This window comes from Homalodisca vitripennis, chromosome 5, assembly GCF_021130785.1.
Source record: "Homalodisca vitripennis isolate AUS2020 chromosome 5, UT_GWSS_2.1, whole genome shotgun sequence".
Taxonomy (NCBI): Eukaryota; Metazoa; Arthropoda; class Insecta; order Hemiptera; family Cicadellidae; genus Homalodisca; species Homalodisca vitripennis.
Window position 1 is genome coordinate 74,244,381 of NC_060211.1, and position 17,430 is coordinate 74,261,810.

General features: G+C 32.2%; 1 protein-coding gene across 2 annotated transcripts; it reads left to right on the forward strand.

Annotated features, from left to right (window-relative positions):
• Nucleotides 1–269: 269 nt before the first annotated feature.
• Nucleotides 270–16,910, forward strand: LOC124362368 (probable cytochrome P450 6a14). Of its 2 annotated transcripts, none has more exons than XM_046816806.1 (5): nucleotides 270–373; nucleotides 5,705–6,684; nucleotides 10,032–10,253; nucleotides 14,078–14,323; nucleotides 16,108–16,910. In XM_046816806.1, the coding sequence occupies exons 2-5, from the start codon at nucleotides 5,832–5,834 to the stop codon at nucleotides 16,275–16,277; spliced, it is 1,491 nt and encodes a 496-aa protein (XP_046672762.1). In that variant the 5' UTR covers nucleotides 270–373; nucleotides 5,705–5,831; the 3' UTR covers nucleotides 16,278–16,910. The 2 variants fall into 2 exon arrangements, with proteins under 2 accessions (XP_046672762.1, XP_046672763.1); XM_046816807.1 differs by lacking the exon at nucleotides 270–373 and adding an exon at nucleotides 532–670.
• The last annotated feature ends 520 nt before the right edge of the window (nucleotides 16,911–17,430 follow it).

Genomic DNA, 17,430 nt, shown 5'->3' on the forward strand with positions numbered 1-17,430 from the left:
GCCATTATAACAAAACAACCATATTACAACTTCATAAAAAACAAACTAAAACACCAAAAAAAACCCCCACCCCCCCCCCCCCCCACCCCCCCCCCCCCCCACCCCCCCCCCCCCCCACCCCCCCCCCCCCCCACCCCCCCCCCCCCCCACCCCCCCCCCCCCCCATTTTTTGTTCAGGTTAAAAAAAAAACATTCTTTTAGTTGTGAAATAATATGATAATAACATTAGTTTTGAAACTGATGGTCTTAAGTGAGTGTTTTTTACAAGAGGACACAAAAAATTTAAGAAGAACAAACAATAGTGGTCTTGTGGTTAATGCTTCATTGAATTTTGGCATTTTCAAACCAGTGGTACATTCATGCGAGACTAAAGGTTGTATACAGTAATCTGATTATATTTACATTCAGTAAACAGTTTATTTTGTTATTAGTACAATGTACCTTAATACGATTTGAAGTAATTTAGTCCCTCATATACATTGAATCAAAACTTATTTACAATAATACAAAAAATATGAACCACATTTTACTATGGGTAACTGTCTTGTGTTTTAAATTATAAGCTACTCAAAATTATTTTTAACGTTTTTTGTGTGTAATCAATTTAATTTCTTCATAAAATCTACAGGCTATATGTACAGGTTGTCCCTGGATTGTACTGACAAATTAGGTGAGTGTGTTTCTAACATCTAAATAAATAAAAGTAAGCTTGAAAATAAACCGTATATCCTATCTAGCTTTGATTAAATCAAATCAAATCACGTTTATTTCCACACAAAAAAATGAAATGAAATACAAGATTAACTTTTGTGTGTTTATATTAGCTAGATAAAATTTAATAATTTCATAGGTGGTTTATTTTAACGGCATCATAATTTTATATGTTACTGTGTCTTTATTAAAATGTAATTTAGGTAAAAAATTTATCAAAAATAATTTATGTAAATTAGTACTAAAATGGTAGGCATTTTATAAATTATTGTAATACATGAAAATAGACCACGAAAAATATATGAATTTAAAAAAACAAAAAACACTTAAAATTGTCTGTACAATACATTTATTACAACTAGATGAAAAAAAGTTAGAAAATCCACATTTACTAATTTAATCATGTAACTAAATTTAAGACCAGCAGCAAAGCATCTATGTTTCATTCATTCAGTTTTGCTCTGACTTTTAATTTGATGTCAATATTAAAACAATTAATGTGTTTTGTAGTATTTTTATTTTTTTAGTTTAGTTTTGAAATTTGTTAAGAGTTGCAAAGATTAAATAAGCGAACACCACAAACTGACAATATAATCATCAAGCAAGATAACACATATACCCATATAATTATTTTTATCTATACGAAAACACACTCATAAAATTTGGCATATACAATTCAGATGTAACCTGTAAATAAAAAGGTACACCAATGAATGACAGAATAAAACACGAAATCTTGAAACCATATATGTTGGAGAGTTCACAGTTAGTACAATGATAATCTGGACCAAGGAAACTTAAGCCATTCATATTCTATTCTATCTAAGCTACATATTGTACAACTACTGTATCAGATTTATTTTCAATCTTGGTTGTGCTGAACATGTTTCTCCTTATTTCAAAAAACTATCTCTCTTGAAACTATGTGTTTATCATACTCTTACTCTTTTATATTTGAATCGAATCTTAGTTACCTGTCCGACAATTTTAGACATATCATATCTCTCATATCTGATATCAATGGACAATCCTCACACGTAGGGGAGCTTCTGTACTTGCTATTCCTGTCCACTGTTCATCAGTTTTTTAAAAGTTCATTCACTGTTCAAGCTTGCCGTTTGTGGAAATTGCAATTTAGAGCCGTGTCCTCATCAGACAATGGTAAAGGATTTATTGTGAGACCTGTAGGAATGGTGGTCATTGGTGCCTGTGGGTTGTGTGTTTCATGAATGGCAAATAATTGGAGTTTCTACATTATTATAAATATGATTTTTTGTCGTATTTTAATAATTCGATTGATCAACTGAATACGTTTATAAGTTTATTATGTTGTCTTTAATTTATTTTGTTTCATATTAATGTTGTTTCATATGCAATTCATATTAATCTCCTATTTTTTAGTATATTGTTCAGTTTGTAAGTTAGTAACTGATTATGAAGTTTTAAATTTTTAATGTATTTATTTATATTAATGCCATCCCATAAATAGTGTATTGCTCAGTTTTAATTTTACACTTGTCTACTATGTTCTTCAGTTTGGAAGTAAATATTAATATTATTGTTATTTATACAAGGTTGTATAATATCTTGAGGTTGAATGGAAGCCGTAACTCCACCTCAAAATAAAGATTAATTTCATTTCATTTAAGTTCAGGTCATATTAATAAAACTGTAATTTTGAGACATTTTTACAGTTGTAATATATATTTAATAGTGGTGTTCAGGAAAATACAAATGTGAACAAAACAATTCTAATTAGCTGAGCTTTAGCGTTAAGGTTTGTTCTGAGCGAGCTGGTAAAAATTTCTCTGATGTATGTCTGTCACCACGATATCTAGAGAACGAATTGACCTATAGATTTGGAAATTTTGCATGAAGATTCATTACTGTACAGGTAACATTTAGTTTGATGATTATACATGTTCCTTTATGGGATTTGTCTAAGCATTAGTGAAGTCTAACTTTCTGCAGAATACCTCAAGAAAAACATTGAACTATAGAACTGAAATATTTTACGTTTTTGCTATCACTAAGAGGGCTAGCAACATCCCTACTCAGTCTGTCTCCTTTCCACTAAGAATTTCAAGAACTAATTGAGTTATGGATTTCAAAGACTTGTATGTAATTTTGGTATTTTTAGCTATCAACAAGAGGGCTGGCAAACTCCCACTCAGTCTATCTGTTTTTGACTAAATACATTGAATACTAATTGCGTTATGAACTTGGAAATTTTCCATGCAACTTTATTTTTTAATAAACATTGAGTTTGATAATAGTGTATATCTCTCTATGGGATTTGGCTGAGCATAACTATAAGTCCTATAATTAAGGAAAATATACTGAAAAAGAATGGAACTACAGACTTGAAAGTTTGTATAATATTTTGCAATCACCCTGGAAAAACCCCCTCTTCTGTTTATCTGTCTGTCTATGTATCTAATTTTGACAGGATATCTTGAGATTGAGCTAAGGGCTTGAAATTTAGCATTTAACTTCATTTCTAAATAAGCAATGTAGTGTTTGATGATGGACAGTTTCATTACAGGATCTGTCTGAACATTTGAGTAGCCTAACTATTCATAGGATATCCCCCATCCACAGAATATTATTATCTGTGGACGTTATGCATGAAACTGCACTTGTACATAAACAAGATTTAGCTCAATAATGGTGCAAGCCACTACTGGTACTGGGAAAATTACTCTTTTAACTATCTGGGAACTGGACAAAATGTATGTTCTGTCCAACTGTCTGTTTATGTCTGTATCACGATATCTCGAGAATGAAATGAACTGTAGTCTAGAGTAGTACTAACTGGTAAATAAACATATACAGTTATATTATTAACTGAAGTAATGTTTACTCTTTCTATATTTGAATGACAATAAGGACAACTTAAACAAATACACAAAAATAAATCTAAATCATATACTTTTATACAGCAATTAAAAACCTGTAAAGTTTGTACAGGGTGGGGCAGCATAACTTCCATTTTTCAAAACTTAATAAAATGCATTGTATGAGCCAGAAAAACTGTATTTGGTTTTTTACAATGTAGGTGCATACATAAAGTTTTTTATGTAGTTTTTGAAGAGTAACTCAGGTAGGTCATGTCCCCCATTCTGTATACATAAGGTAATTCTGGTGTTTGTCATTACCCATTCAAGCATAGCAGGCGTTATGTTGGCAATTTATTTCTGGATGTTGTCCTTTAAATCTTGAAGGGTCTTTGTACGGTTCATATTAAAACATGGGATTTTAAAAAACCCCATAGAAAAAAATCACAAGGAGACAAATCAGGAGATTGAGCCAACCATTGAGATAAGGCATTCTGGGAAGTGTTCCCTCAAAACAACCATCGATGCTCTTGCCGGTGTGTGCCGTTGCACCATCCTGCTGGAACCAAATGTCCCCCAAATCCAACTCATCTAGCCGTGGGAAAAGAAATTCCTGTAACATGTGTACATACCAGCCCGAATTTACTTTCACTGTGACTTCACTTTCCTCAAAGAAACCAGGGACCAATAATTGCAGATGAGAAAATTGCACACCACACTGTCACTTTAGGTGAATGCAAAGGTCTTTCATGCAATTCCCGAGGATTGGTGTCAGCCCACTAGCGCATGTTTTGTTTATTCACGGACCCCACACAAATGAAAATGGGCTTCATCACTAAAAAATACAATAGCGTCCTCAGGAATGACATCCAGAAGAACCTAACACGAGTTCCTCTGATTATTATAGTCACGTTCTGACAGTTCCTGCACAATCACCATCTTGTATGGATGGAAATGTAGGTCTTCATGGAGAATTCTCCTCACAGAACGATTGGAAAGTTCAAGGGTAGATGCATGTTTGCGCGCTGAACATTGTGGTGATCGTAATCTCACTGCCTCAATGTTCTCAGGTGATCTAATGGGCTGTGGGACTCCAGTTCTTCGTTTTGTCGCACTTAAAGTTTGTCCACATAACAAATGATTTCCATTCCAGAACAGGGGTCAACGGGGCTAAATTAAAGCGATTCCGAATGGCGCGCTGGGTTGCGATTACTGAACATCCACTTGGAAAGTTGGCCTCAACGTCAAACGCAAGCTCCTCACTGTTCCACCACATGATGAACTGTGCCAAGGACAAAACTTTATAGCCCCACCTCTCGAACGAGAGCTAGTACTCCGCTATGACATTAACCAAATAAATGACGTGCATTTAAAAAAAGGAAGTTATGCTGCCCCATCCTGTATAACATAACAGCATTTTATGGTATGTGTTTTTATTACCTAATATTAAATTCTATTTCCTTATCAATGTTACTTTACACTATTAATATTGCTAATTTGTTTGAACTATTTTCCCTTATTAAAGTTTACTATGTTAAATAAAAATTCTGGCATAGAAAAAACCCTTAAAAACTAGGCCAATACTAATGAAAGAAACAGGATTTTAAACAACACTAATATTAAACCTTTCTATGTTATAATCCAAACATACCATGCATACATAGATGTTATTATCCTACTATGCCTTTTTAACATTAAATTTGAGTCATCACTACTATCTATAGCATACTGTGAAAATTACACTTTATATTTGTCACATAATTCATATCTCTATCATTTAATTATTGACATTTTTACTGCCTTACACAAATACTCGTTTTACAATTCTATCATTACAATTTTTTAAAAGGTAACATCTATGTTTCACAAAATGCTCACAATAAAGATCACTTTTGTTATTTACAGTCCTACATAATGCAGTTTTAAAAATTTCAAAACTGTTCTTCATGGTCACAAGATTCAAACCATGCTTTAAAAAGAAAGTATAAACAATAAATGCTGCATTCTCTAAAAGAAACATTTAATAAAGCCCTGCTTATTTTAATCAATGTGGAAAAATATCCAATTGTTAAAATATTTAATTAGCAAATGTCAGAGCTTATATTACGCTCTTAACTTAGTTGCCTTAATTTTGACTTATATATTTTCATTTCCAGGAACAACAACAAAAAATGGCATTCATCTTAGAAACATGGTACTTGGATGTGATCATAGTTTTGTCTCTTCTTTTAACCATTCTCTATTACTATCTTACACCTCTTTACCGCTATTGGGGAGATAGAAATGTCCCTTGTCTCAATTCATCTCTTGGTATGCGATTCAAACTATGATTTATTAGCAAGAAACAAAGCACATGCAGATGTCATTAGGGAGATTTATAAAATATTTCACAAGGAAAGATATTGTGGATTTTACCAGTTCAGACAGCCAATCTTCATGGTGAGAGACCTACAGCTCATAGAAAGGATTATGATAAAAGACTTTTCATACTTTGAGGACAGAGGTTTGCCATTAGATATGGAGAACGAACCACTAACAGTGAACTTGACAAATCTCAGAGGCAGTCAGTGGCGGTACCTTCGAAACAAGCTGACCCCAACCTTCACTACTGGCAAACTGAAGGGAATGCTAGAACAGATCTGCAACTGCGGAGCAGAGTTGGTGGAACAGCTTGAGAAATATGCTACGACCGGAGAGGAAGTTGATACCAAATCAGTGATGTTCTCGTTCTCCACAGATGTGATTGCTAGTTGTGCATTTGGGATGCAAATCAAATCTGAGAGTTCAGAATTACAAAAATTCAAAGAGATGGTCAACAAATCAATAGGAAACTCTGCTTTTACTCCACTTAGAATAGCTTTAAAACAATTTTATCCTAAATTGGCAAATTTCCTGGGTATAAAAGCCATCCCATCAGATGCTAACAATTACTTCATGAACATCACCAAAGCCACACTTCAACATCGTCTCAAGAACAATGTAAGAAGAGAAGACTTCTTCCAGATGCTGCTAACTTTGAAAGAGCAGGACGATACAAATAACACAACACTATCCAATGATAATGACATTGACACATCTGGTGAAGATATTCAACTTCAATATAAATACAATACTGATGCAAAGGACAGTAATTTGAGTGAGTTTAAAAATAATTTATTACTATTAGAAATTGGTAATTGAAGTTCAAATTAAAATACCTTGCATGATTATTGTAGGGTAGATGGAAATGAAAAATATGATTTCCACTGGCAACTAATATATGCAATGCTAGAAATCACTTTTATAAACCTATACGAATTCTTCGATTACCATTAATTATAAAATGACACTTTCTAAGAACTGTTGTTTTAGCTGATAACAAAGGAACTAAACCCATCTACTACACCCCGCCTCCCTAAATCTGCTTAGAAAGTAAACAATAAAGTACAAGATTTGTTAATTGCCAATCCTTTTATAAGCCGAATAACATTATAAATTCTGTGTCTGAAATTTGATGGATGATTTGAAAGTATAATAGTTATTCGAACATTTAACCATTGTCATATGTTAGGAAAACGTGGTTTCCTATTTTTGTAAAATATGACATAGACCAATGACATAACCAAAATTTATAGTAATTTTCACTTTTTTTCTAAACCTTTATTACTGATTTCCAGATGTTTGGAAGCCTGGAAACATAATCTATATTGAAGTTTTGAGCTATTTTGCACCAAAATCTCTTATCATTGATTAAGAGTTTTGCTTTTTCATAAGGTGCCAGATAAATAAAATGTAGATGTTCGGCACTAACAAATTTCTCCCATCAATGAATGACACTTTTCAGCTTGATTAAATTTTTTATTTCATTCCCTGACATTCCTTGTGCAACAATACATTTCTGTTATTAATAATTAAGCTTTTGATTTATATGTATTTAATGTAACTCCTATTTGTATAAAATTACAGTTTATATATCATTATTTATTGTTATTAATAACTGCTTTGATTGTTGTAAAAAGATTCAGATTTTCTATTCCTTATTTGGTATGAACTTAACAACAAACTTAATGTTTTATTGGTGTTCTATAGTATTGTTATAGTTAATGGCAAAAATAAAATCTTGGCTATTTTTGTTTCACCAGTGTACTATGAGATTGCACGAATAGGGTATGCTATAGAGATCACCTGTCTTTTGAACTGTTCAGTCCTGCTCTTATCCATCTTATTAATTGGACAATCTTATTCCTATTGTTGAACAATTACTTGGCTGGTTTTACTTTCTGCCTATCTTGAACTAGCAGACGTTGAAGAGTTATTAAAAAATCAACTGTTATTAAATTTTAAAATCAAATTTGATAAAGTTTATAATCAGCGCTTGTAATTAGCGATGATCTCATAACACAAGAAAACTGTGTGGAATTGTTAGGTTTAATCATGGATAAACATCTTTCTTGGAATAAATATATTGACAGTGCACTTATGGCGCATGTAAAAGTTATTCAATCAAAGTGCTTTAAAAAAATTAATTATGCACTCATTTATTCACATTTAACCTAATATGGAATAAGTATCTATGGAGCATCACTCAAACAAAATCCTGACAAGATAATAAAAATGCAAAAAAAAAACAGTTAGAATAATATTAAACCTAAACAATAGACAATAGACAAGTTCTTTATTTACATAATCTTGGAGATTAGTAATTCGTCATTTGGTTACAATAATGGTTAATTATTTAAAATATTGTCTTTTTTCTGTATTCTTTTTCATCTGTATTAAACAGACGAGATTAAGTAATAAGTTATTAAGATTACATGTTTAGTGAGCTCAAAACTCCAAAAATGTGTAGTGTTTATGTTAGAGAGGTCTTTAAATATTAAAGAGTAACAGTAATGCAATACTTTTTTTACAATACGTGTAAAAGAATCAGCACTAACAAACATAACTCGACATTCTATGAAATAAAAACAGAATATCTCGCTCGCTTACTCACTCAATAATAATTTTGGTTTGATTTTTGTCCAAGATTACTACTACAAGTATCTCCCACATAATATACGGTTATGCAGACACTGTAAGTATTTTGTGTTTCTTGGCAGCACATATTACTAAAATATTTTTTACTACCATAGTGCGTGATATTGTAATAAAGAATTACATTCTTGTAGGAAATTCAGTTGTTTATTTATTTAATTTCTATTGTAATAGTTTCAGCTAATTTTTTTATCCTAAATCAAAATGTTATCACAGCACAACGAGGAATTCAGTTTCAGACATCTTCTTTGACATTATTGTAGAATTGTAAGCTGGTGAAAATTCAAGAACAATGTCTCTTTTTTTAATGTAAAAATTGGACTGGATTTTTTAATATGTGTGGGGAATTTCATAAACATCAATCGTTCACTTGCTTTCTTTAAGCCTTTGAGTGCCAAGTATTTATTGAGTGGGTGTACTGAAAAGTGCCAGGTTTTTTCTTGTGGGTGCACCTAAGTGCCAGCCAGCCCTTTTGAAAGCATTTTACAAGATTTCAGTAAAAAATTCACAGTTTTGATTATTTAATAAGCTATCAACATTCTGGTTTTGTACATTTTCTTTGAAAACTCTGGCTAATTAACATAAAATAACAAAGTTACCATAAAATTAAATTTAGGAATATCAAATGAGGACTTACTTCAAAAAATTCCAGGATTTATTTAAATTTCATTTTTCAACCTAAATATCATTACCAAAAAAATCATATCCTTTTCTTTGTCCATATCACTGGAAAGGGCATTCAATTGTCTATAATTCTTGAAAAATGTAGTCATATCAACCAAAAATGTTTATATGTTAGTTCTAGGTTGATTTTCGTTAAAATCAATTGATCAGAAGTGTACTATAACACTGAAAAGAACAGTTTTTCACAAACAATTTAATATAATATTAGTTTAAAAATATAAAGTTTTCGATATGTAGTGGTTTTTTCCCGAACCTCCGGTAAATTTGGACATTGGCATTTTTTGGCCAATTTTCGACGTCCGGTAAAATCGGATGTTGCCACTTTTCGGCAGACTTTTGACATCTGGTAAAATCGGACATTGGCATTCAAAGGGTTAATGGTCTAAATAGTATAATTTTCATCCAAAATTAAATGTTGCATAACTTTAGAGTGTTAATATCTTGTACAATGCAATTTCCAAATGCAACTGTACATTTTAACTACATTTAGAAACAAATTAATCAAATTCATTACAACTATTTTTGGGTAAATGCTCTTAATAAGTAAAACATATTTAAATATTGTTTAGAAATTACATTTCAAAGTTAGTTCAGTATGCCACATTTAAAACTGAATCACCCATGAATCTTTGCCAGGGAACACAAATAGGAGGCGAAAACTCATACAAGGATCCACTTTTTTAGAGCCAAGATTTTACTCTGAATACCTCACATGAATATTGATTCTAAGCATCGTCACATATTTTCATGTATTACAATGAGAAAGTAACAATAACAATTTTACAGAATTCACAGAAAAACTACTAGCGGCTCAATTGTTTGCATTTCTTGCTGCTGGTTCAGAGGCTGTCTCAACTACAGCCAGCATCGTTCTACACTTCCTCGGCCACTACCCTGAGACACAAAAGAGACTACAAGCCGAAGTTGATGAAGTGTTGGCCAAGTACAACGGGCAGTGGTCCTACCAGGCCCTCAAAGAGATGACTTATTTGAATCAGGTCATACAAGGTGAAGTTCTGGATAAGCATTGTAACTTTCTTTATTTTATTTTCTTAAAAAAGACACAATATAAGGTTAGAAATAAACTGTTAAAATTCAATAATAAATAGTGATATTTGATTTAACAAATCGACTTAATAATTCTTGTTTTAAGAACTGTATAAAGGTAACTATAACTCTTAGAATAAATGCAGAAAAAAATTAAATGAGGTATGACTTAATATTAGAATCATAGGTTTTGGGCATTTTGGTAGAAGAAACAACATTTAATTTTGAAATTGGGAAGAAATCTAACAATTATTAAAATTTTAATAGTCAATGAATATTAACAAGCTCACAGATACTGATGACGTGGGAGAGCTGCTCTTAGTCGGGCAGTGATGGATCAATTACTCAGACAGTGATAACCAATAGGACATGTGTGACAAGGTTCAGATTCTGTGGAGGTATGGTGTGAAGATCAAAAGGGTATTGGGATCCGCTATGATGATGTGAAGATCTGGTCGATTTTATTTTGTAGTTTACTTAATGCCAAATAGACAAGTGACAAAATGGTATCAAAATAGAATTATGTCAACAAAGTTTTGATACGTTTAAAATATGCTAATTGGAGAAAAGGTAAGTTCAAGGATATATACTGAATAAATTGGGATTGAAAATTTATTTATGGTGATCTTCTGTAATCAATATGTTGAATAATTTGTGTCAGCTGGGTAACTGTTTATCAGTCAATTAAAAACAGAAAGAAGTATAATTCTGACATTCTATGGATAAGCTGGTAATGGTATAAATAATTATTATTGAAGGTGATTTCATATACATTATAAAATCTGGCCTAATCATTCAGTTATTAATATTTTGGGAATCACAAATCAATAATATAAAATAGTTCAACAATAATTTTAAATATATCTTCTATTATTGAACAACCATATGTTTTTGTTATTTTTTTATGAATGAGTTGAGTAGAAGTGAATTTGATATATGTTTTGTTCGTTATATTGAGAGTTGATTTGAATTTAGTCACTGCCTGTGACGAGAAGTATTGAATTCATTTGAGTTAGTCTACACGTATTCTGTTGAATAACGTAATTTGCTTATGTTTATAAATTTGAAAATTCAAATAAAGCAATATTAGAAAATAAGATGAAATTAATTTTTAAGAACTTTTTCATTAATTGAAACCAATTTAATGATTATTACTTGTACTTTTGTAATTGTATGCTAGTAGATAAAACGTTCCTTTGAATATAGTGAAAGCTTACGTGGAATTGTGATTTCTGGATGAACAGCATGTTTATGGATTCATTTTCATCACCATTAATTCTTAAAAGAACAGTGGTAATCAGAATTAAACATTATTTAAGAAATTTAAACAATACATACATCTAGGGCTGGAATTAAAACAAAAAAGGCTGGCATATTCAGTAATCAGTGATTTAATCATTTCCAAAAGATAACCAATATTATTTTAATATAATCAAGGCTATTTTTAACATGCATGGTGTCCTATGTTACCAAAAATATTCAGAGTAGTGTTAGGCTAGCCAATGATTAACCCAAATTAACTATTCATAACCGTAGTAAAAGTCGCTTAGTTATAAAACTATTGACATTTTTTTGGAAACCACAAAAACAGCTACTTTAGACGTATATTTCATGCACTACTGCTACAAAATTAGGACTTTTGTTACTATTTGTTTTCCATTTTAGGGTACTTATCATAATCAATCTTCAATAATTCAAGATTCAATAATTTGTTCTTTAAAAAAAATGTTAGTTACTAACATGTTTGTTTAAAAACATGTTCTTGTTGTGAGGATTTCAAAATGGTATAATAATAATACAATTTGCCACTTTAAAAAATAGGGTTTATAAAATGTTATTATAAAATAAACACTTAAAATTGTTATTCAAAATATTAAAGAGTCAATGTAGGGCTCAAAGGCGAAAGATTTTTGCTACTGCTATGTGGTTTATCCTGAAATTGTCCCTATAAATGTTCAAACTGTCATCCACCAATTGGTATCCAGGCATAGCATCTTCTTATAAAAGATCGCTTGAATCTTCACGCACTTCAGGAAGCACTGCATTCTGAAACAGCTTCTTGAATGCAATGCTGCTCACTCAGTAGCATTGCACATATATGTGCAATGCTATTAAATACGTTTTCGCAGTAGTGAATACATTTCCACAGCCTATCAATATCACATACACGTACAGTTTACACTTTTTCTTTAAGGTAACCCCAATAGTAAAAATCCAATGGATTTACTGAGGACCTGAGAGGCAAGTGAGACCTGGGAGGCCAGAGAATGGAACCTAATAAGGCAATGCCTCCCTGGGTACATTGCATTCTTTAAAATTAAAATTATCATTAGTTCAATGAGGTAATAGTGATGGCATTCACCTGTTTTTCAGTTGAACTGGATTTCCTGACATTATGGTTTTACGCTGAAAGAAAGATAATACAAAAGTCCTAGTTTTATAGTAGTAATACATGAAATGTAAATCGAAAGTATTTGTTTGTGAGGTTTCCAAAAAAGGTGTCAATATCTCATACACTACAAGAATGTTACTGGGATCAAGTTTTGTAACCTGGGTTAGTTATTGGCTGACCTATCTCCCATTTGAATGTTATTGTGACTTATGACACACCCGATATATAGTTCTAGTATATAATAGTGTATTCTGGGAATGAAGCTTTTAACCCATTGCGGATCAACGACGTGAGGGTGACGCGGAGCGAGGCGTGGACCAAAAGCACAATGACGTGACCCTCACGCGGATGACGTGGTACGGATGACTCATTTGTTTTGAACGCTTATCGCTGTTATAAGCCTCGGAGATATTTATAGTCAGTTTTCCTGGACTGGCTTCCTATCTTATCTCTGATACTCGTCCACAAATACTCCCCTCGTTATCGGTCAATAACGTTATTATTTGCGACAAATTGTTTGTCTGAGGCGTACAGTCGTGGCGTTCTATTTTCCTTTGCCTCGTGTGCGTGTACGTAAATAAAATGGGTGACAATTTACGATCATCTGAATTAGATAGACTATTATTAGAAAGTGGAAGTGATGAAAGTGATATCGATAGTGTTATTGAGGATGGAGACGGTTCTATCACGCGTATTTGTCCACGTTTTCATAATTACGCGGATACTAATGTTGACAGTGACGAGCGGGCTAGTGACCATGATTCAGATGTTCAGACTATTTCAGACATTGTTCCTGGGACACCACCGGATGTGGAAACTCTATTTCAACATCATTTCAATATCAATAAAAACGCTCAAAGTAGTGCTTCCGAGGATATTTATGAATATACTTCTAGTATAATATACTTGTCTAATATGATCTGTATAATGTTTATATAACATAAATAACAACATAAAACAAACAAACAAAACATGTATAATTAGCGAGCGCGCTAAGCAGGCAGGTAGGCGTGCAAACACTGCGGGTGCTGCGTTGCAATACGGATTAATTCGTACTCTAAGGCCCGCGCGCGCGCCGTTTTCACGATCCGCAATGGGTTAAATATTTCATGATATAATACTTCAATAAAAGTTTGACAGTGTAATTAAATTTTGTGTTATTAATATAACTGAATGGACTTAAAGGTTTCAAAACATGTTATAAAATTTTAATCTCATGACCTGCAGATTAATTATCACTGCATGATTATAAAATTATTTTACAACAGTTATTGATGATTATCAATTTTATTATCAAACATATGTTGAGTTTCAATTTACTTTGTAAAGTCATGACCAGGATAAAATTTACCTTAGTATTTCACTATCCAAAAACTACAACTTTTGATTGCAGAGGCCCAAAGGATCTTCCCCATAGCCCACATTCACCTCCGGAATTGCACTATTCCCTACAAGGTTCCAGACTCAGACCTAGTGATTGAGAAAGGAACAGTTGTTATAGTGCCCTTTCAGAGCATCCAATCAGATCCTACATATTATCCCAACCCAGAGGTCTTCGATCCTGACAGATTTACAGGGAAGAACTTCAAGCCATCGCCGATATTCTCACCATTTGGTGATGGACCAAGGATGTGCATTGGTAATCAAAATTCATTCTAATTACTTACTAATACATACCAAGTAATACATTACTACACATTATAAATGTCAATGATCTTGTATGGGAGTTATGAGGGCTGTCCCAAAAGTAACAGAGGTTTTGAAATAAAAAAATTATTAAAGTGAAAGAAAGAAGAATAATCCCTCATAATCAAAATCATAGTGTAACAAAAGTTTTTCAATGCCAACTTTTAAGAAATATACCACCTTAGATCTTAATCACTGGGTAACGCCATTGTAAAGGTTGGTGCCACTACTGTGAGCGTTGCATTGTAAGCCAGGTCTTCATCATGGAAAGAGGTGTCACTTGGCACTAGATCTGGGCTTTACAGAGGATGATCGAACTTCTATCAAAATCATCCAAGAGCTGTCGGGTAAGTTGGCTGGTTGTGTAATCGTCGTAAAAAAAAAAAACAACAAAATATTTGAGCTCAGTTTTCCATGACGCTTGCTTTGTATCACTTGCCATAGTTTCTTCAATGTTTTATAATACCTTTATGCATTAAATGCCTCATTCAACGACATCAACTAGAATCATACCTTTATTGTCCCAGAAAGCAGTTGCTAGGATCTTTCTGACTGACAAAGGTTGGGTACATGTTCTTAGTTTTTTTGAAAAAAACGCCCAAGTTCCAATTCCACAGACTGCCTTTTTGTCTCACAATTAACATATTTCATCACCAGTTATGATATAACTGTGAAGTTCACTACTATGTTCATCAGTCTTCAGGGAAATTTGGAGATGCAACAAGCCTTTGTTTTTTTTGGGATCTTCTGTAAGGATTTTTGGAACCCATCTGGCATGAAACTTACGAGAGCTAAGATTATCCACAACAATTTCAAAATTTTATCAACGTTCAGTGATTGAAAATAGTGATTTTCAAGAATTGTTGGGTCTTTATTTGAAGTCTTCAGTCCTCGTTGTGACATTGGTGGACCCATTTTTAAAATGAATTGTCCATGGTGGAGTGGAAATTGTCCATTATTAGAACACTTAAGTTTTTAAACCAACCACTTCCTTATATTTCTTAAATAGGTTGGTACTTTTTAATTAAATATGCAAGAAATACCAAGTGGTACAAAACTTATTAATCAAAATTTGTTATAATTTTTTCTAAAATAAATCTTTTTATTCATTTCACATCCTAAGAAATGGACTTTAAATCCAAATGAATAATTACTACGAGTGCCAGACAAATTACTTATTGAATATAATACTAACTTAAATAAAATAAATTTTACATTAATTAGTACAATGATCCATAAAACTTCATTATGGTATACATTTCACTGATAAAAATAATAAATCAGATGACTCATTTCGTAATATTGCTATTGCTACTAATAACTTGTCACAATGTCCTCCTCTATAGACTAGTGGATAAAGTCACAGCTCTCTAACAGAGATCAAGAGTTCAAATCGTGATATAAATAATAGCCACAGTGACCCAAAACAAACCAGCAATAGCCAAGAGCTGAGGCTTAAAATAGAATAAATAACAAAAACTTGTCACAATAATAACACAATTTATCGTTTATCTGTATTACAGAGTATTCTTTATTGTTACAAATGTGTAGCCTATAACAGAAATTATAGACACTTATGCTTAACACTAATCATCAGTTCCGTAAAAGTAAGCCTACAGTTTTCCTTTCTTGTGTAACATATAACGGTTGCAAATGGGCATAAAAATAGTGTGCTTTGTCATACACAATCTGTTTAAAAGCGCATAACCAACTATGTCCAAATTAATCTGTCCGCAGCTATGAGATTTGCTGTTTTGGAGCTGAAGATCTTGATCGCAGCGATAATGACTAAGTACTCTGTGAGCCCAAGCTCTAAGACTATAACTCCATTACGTTACGACCCTAGTGCATTCGCCAACAGACCTTTGGGAGGGGTATGGATCTCATTCCATTCCAGAGACAATTGAGTAGTTTATAAGTCAACTAAATTTTTAACATACTTATTGTTAGCATACTTTATATAATTAATAACACACTTTTCCTGATTTCAATTACTGACAAGGCTTAAATTTCACTTTTTGCAAACAATAATCATACTTACTTAATTTTTATAATTCATAATGTAAAGTGTTTCAGATTGTTGCAATTTAATTTTTTTTTAATGCAATGTTTTGCAATAATTAGTTTTATATTAATGTTTACTTTATGTTAATTATTCAAACTGTTCACTCAAGTACTTTATTATGGCTTAGAGTTAAACTTCCAAATTAGTTTCAATTATATGTGTTTAAGGTTGTTTTAACCTTTTTGTGATACCTGAGGAACTTAAGTTTCATGTGCTACAACATAGAAATCAATAGAAGCAATGTTAGGACTTTGTATAGTATTTGACCAAACCACAACAAAATCTTTATCAGCATATTGTATTGTATTGTCATTGTTCTAAACCATTATTGTAATCTGCTTATCAGGGTTGCATTTGAAACTTCTTTCGGCATTATAAACTTAACATATTTTCTGCACTTTGTTGTTTCCTAACATGTATACTAACTAACTTAATTGTTATCAAATAAAACAAAGAGATTTTCTGTCAATACAAAGAGTTGTCTCATATCATATCTGCCACAATCACTTTCACTGACTCGTCTAGTAAAACTAAAACCTTTCAAAACTTACAAAATTTTTGTTTAATTTGTACACACAAATTTGTTAATATAAAAATGGTACAATTCTTTATTTTGTGATAAATCACATTTTATACACAAAGTAGGAGTATGCCGCACCATGTGTTGCCATAACAGGCTTCACTGAGATTTAATATAAAATGTTACATCTTATTTCATTCTAACAGTTTGTGACTACATGTGTTACTATATCATTGTGTTAAAATCTCATATGATTGTATTTATATTGTTCATTCTGTGATTTTGTCATCGCCACCATGAAAATGGTTACACATAAGATCAATGTTCATTACCCTTAGCAAAATTCAGTGAACTGACATGTACCATCATCAAACTTTACGTTGCCTGTAAAGAAAGAGATGAAGCTTCATGTATAATTTTAAGTCTATAAGTCAATTAGTTCTCACATCGTGCGGACAGACAGACATAAAATTTG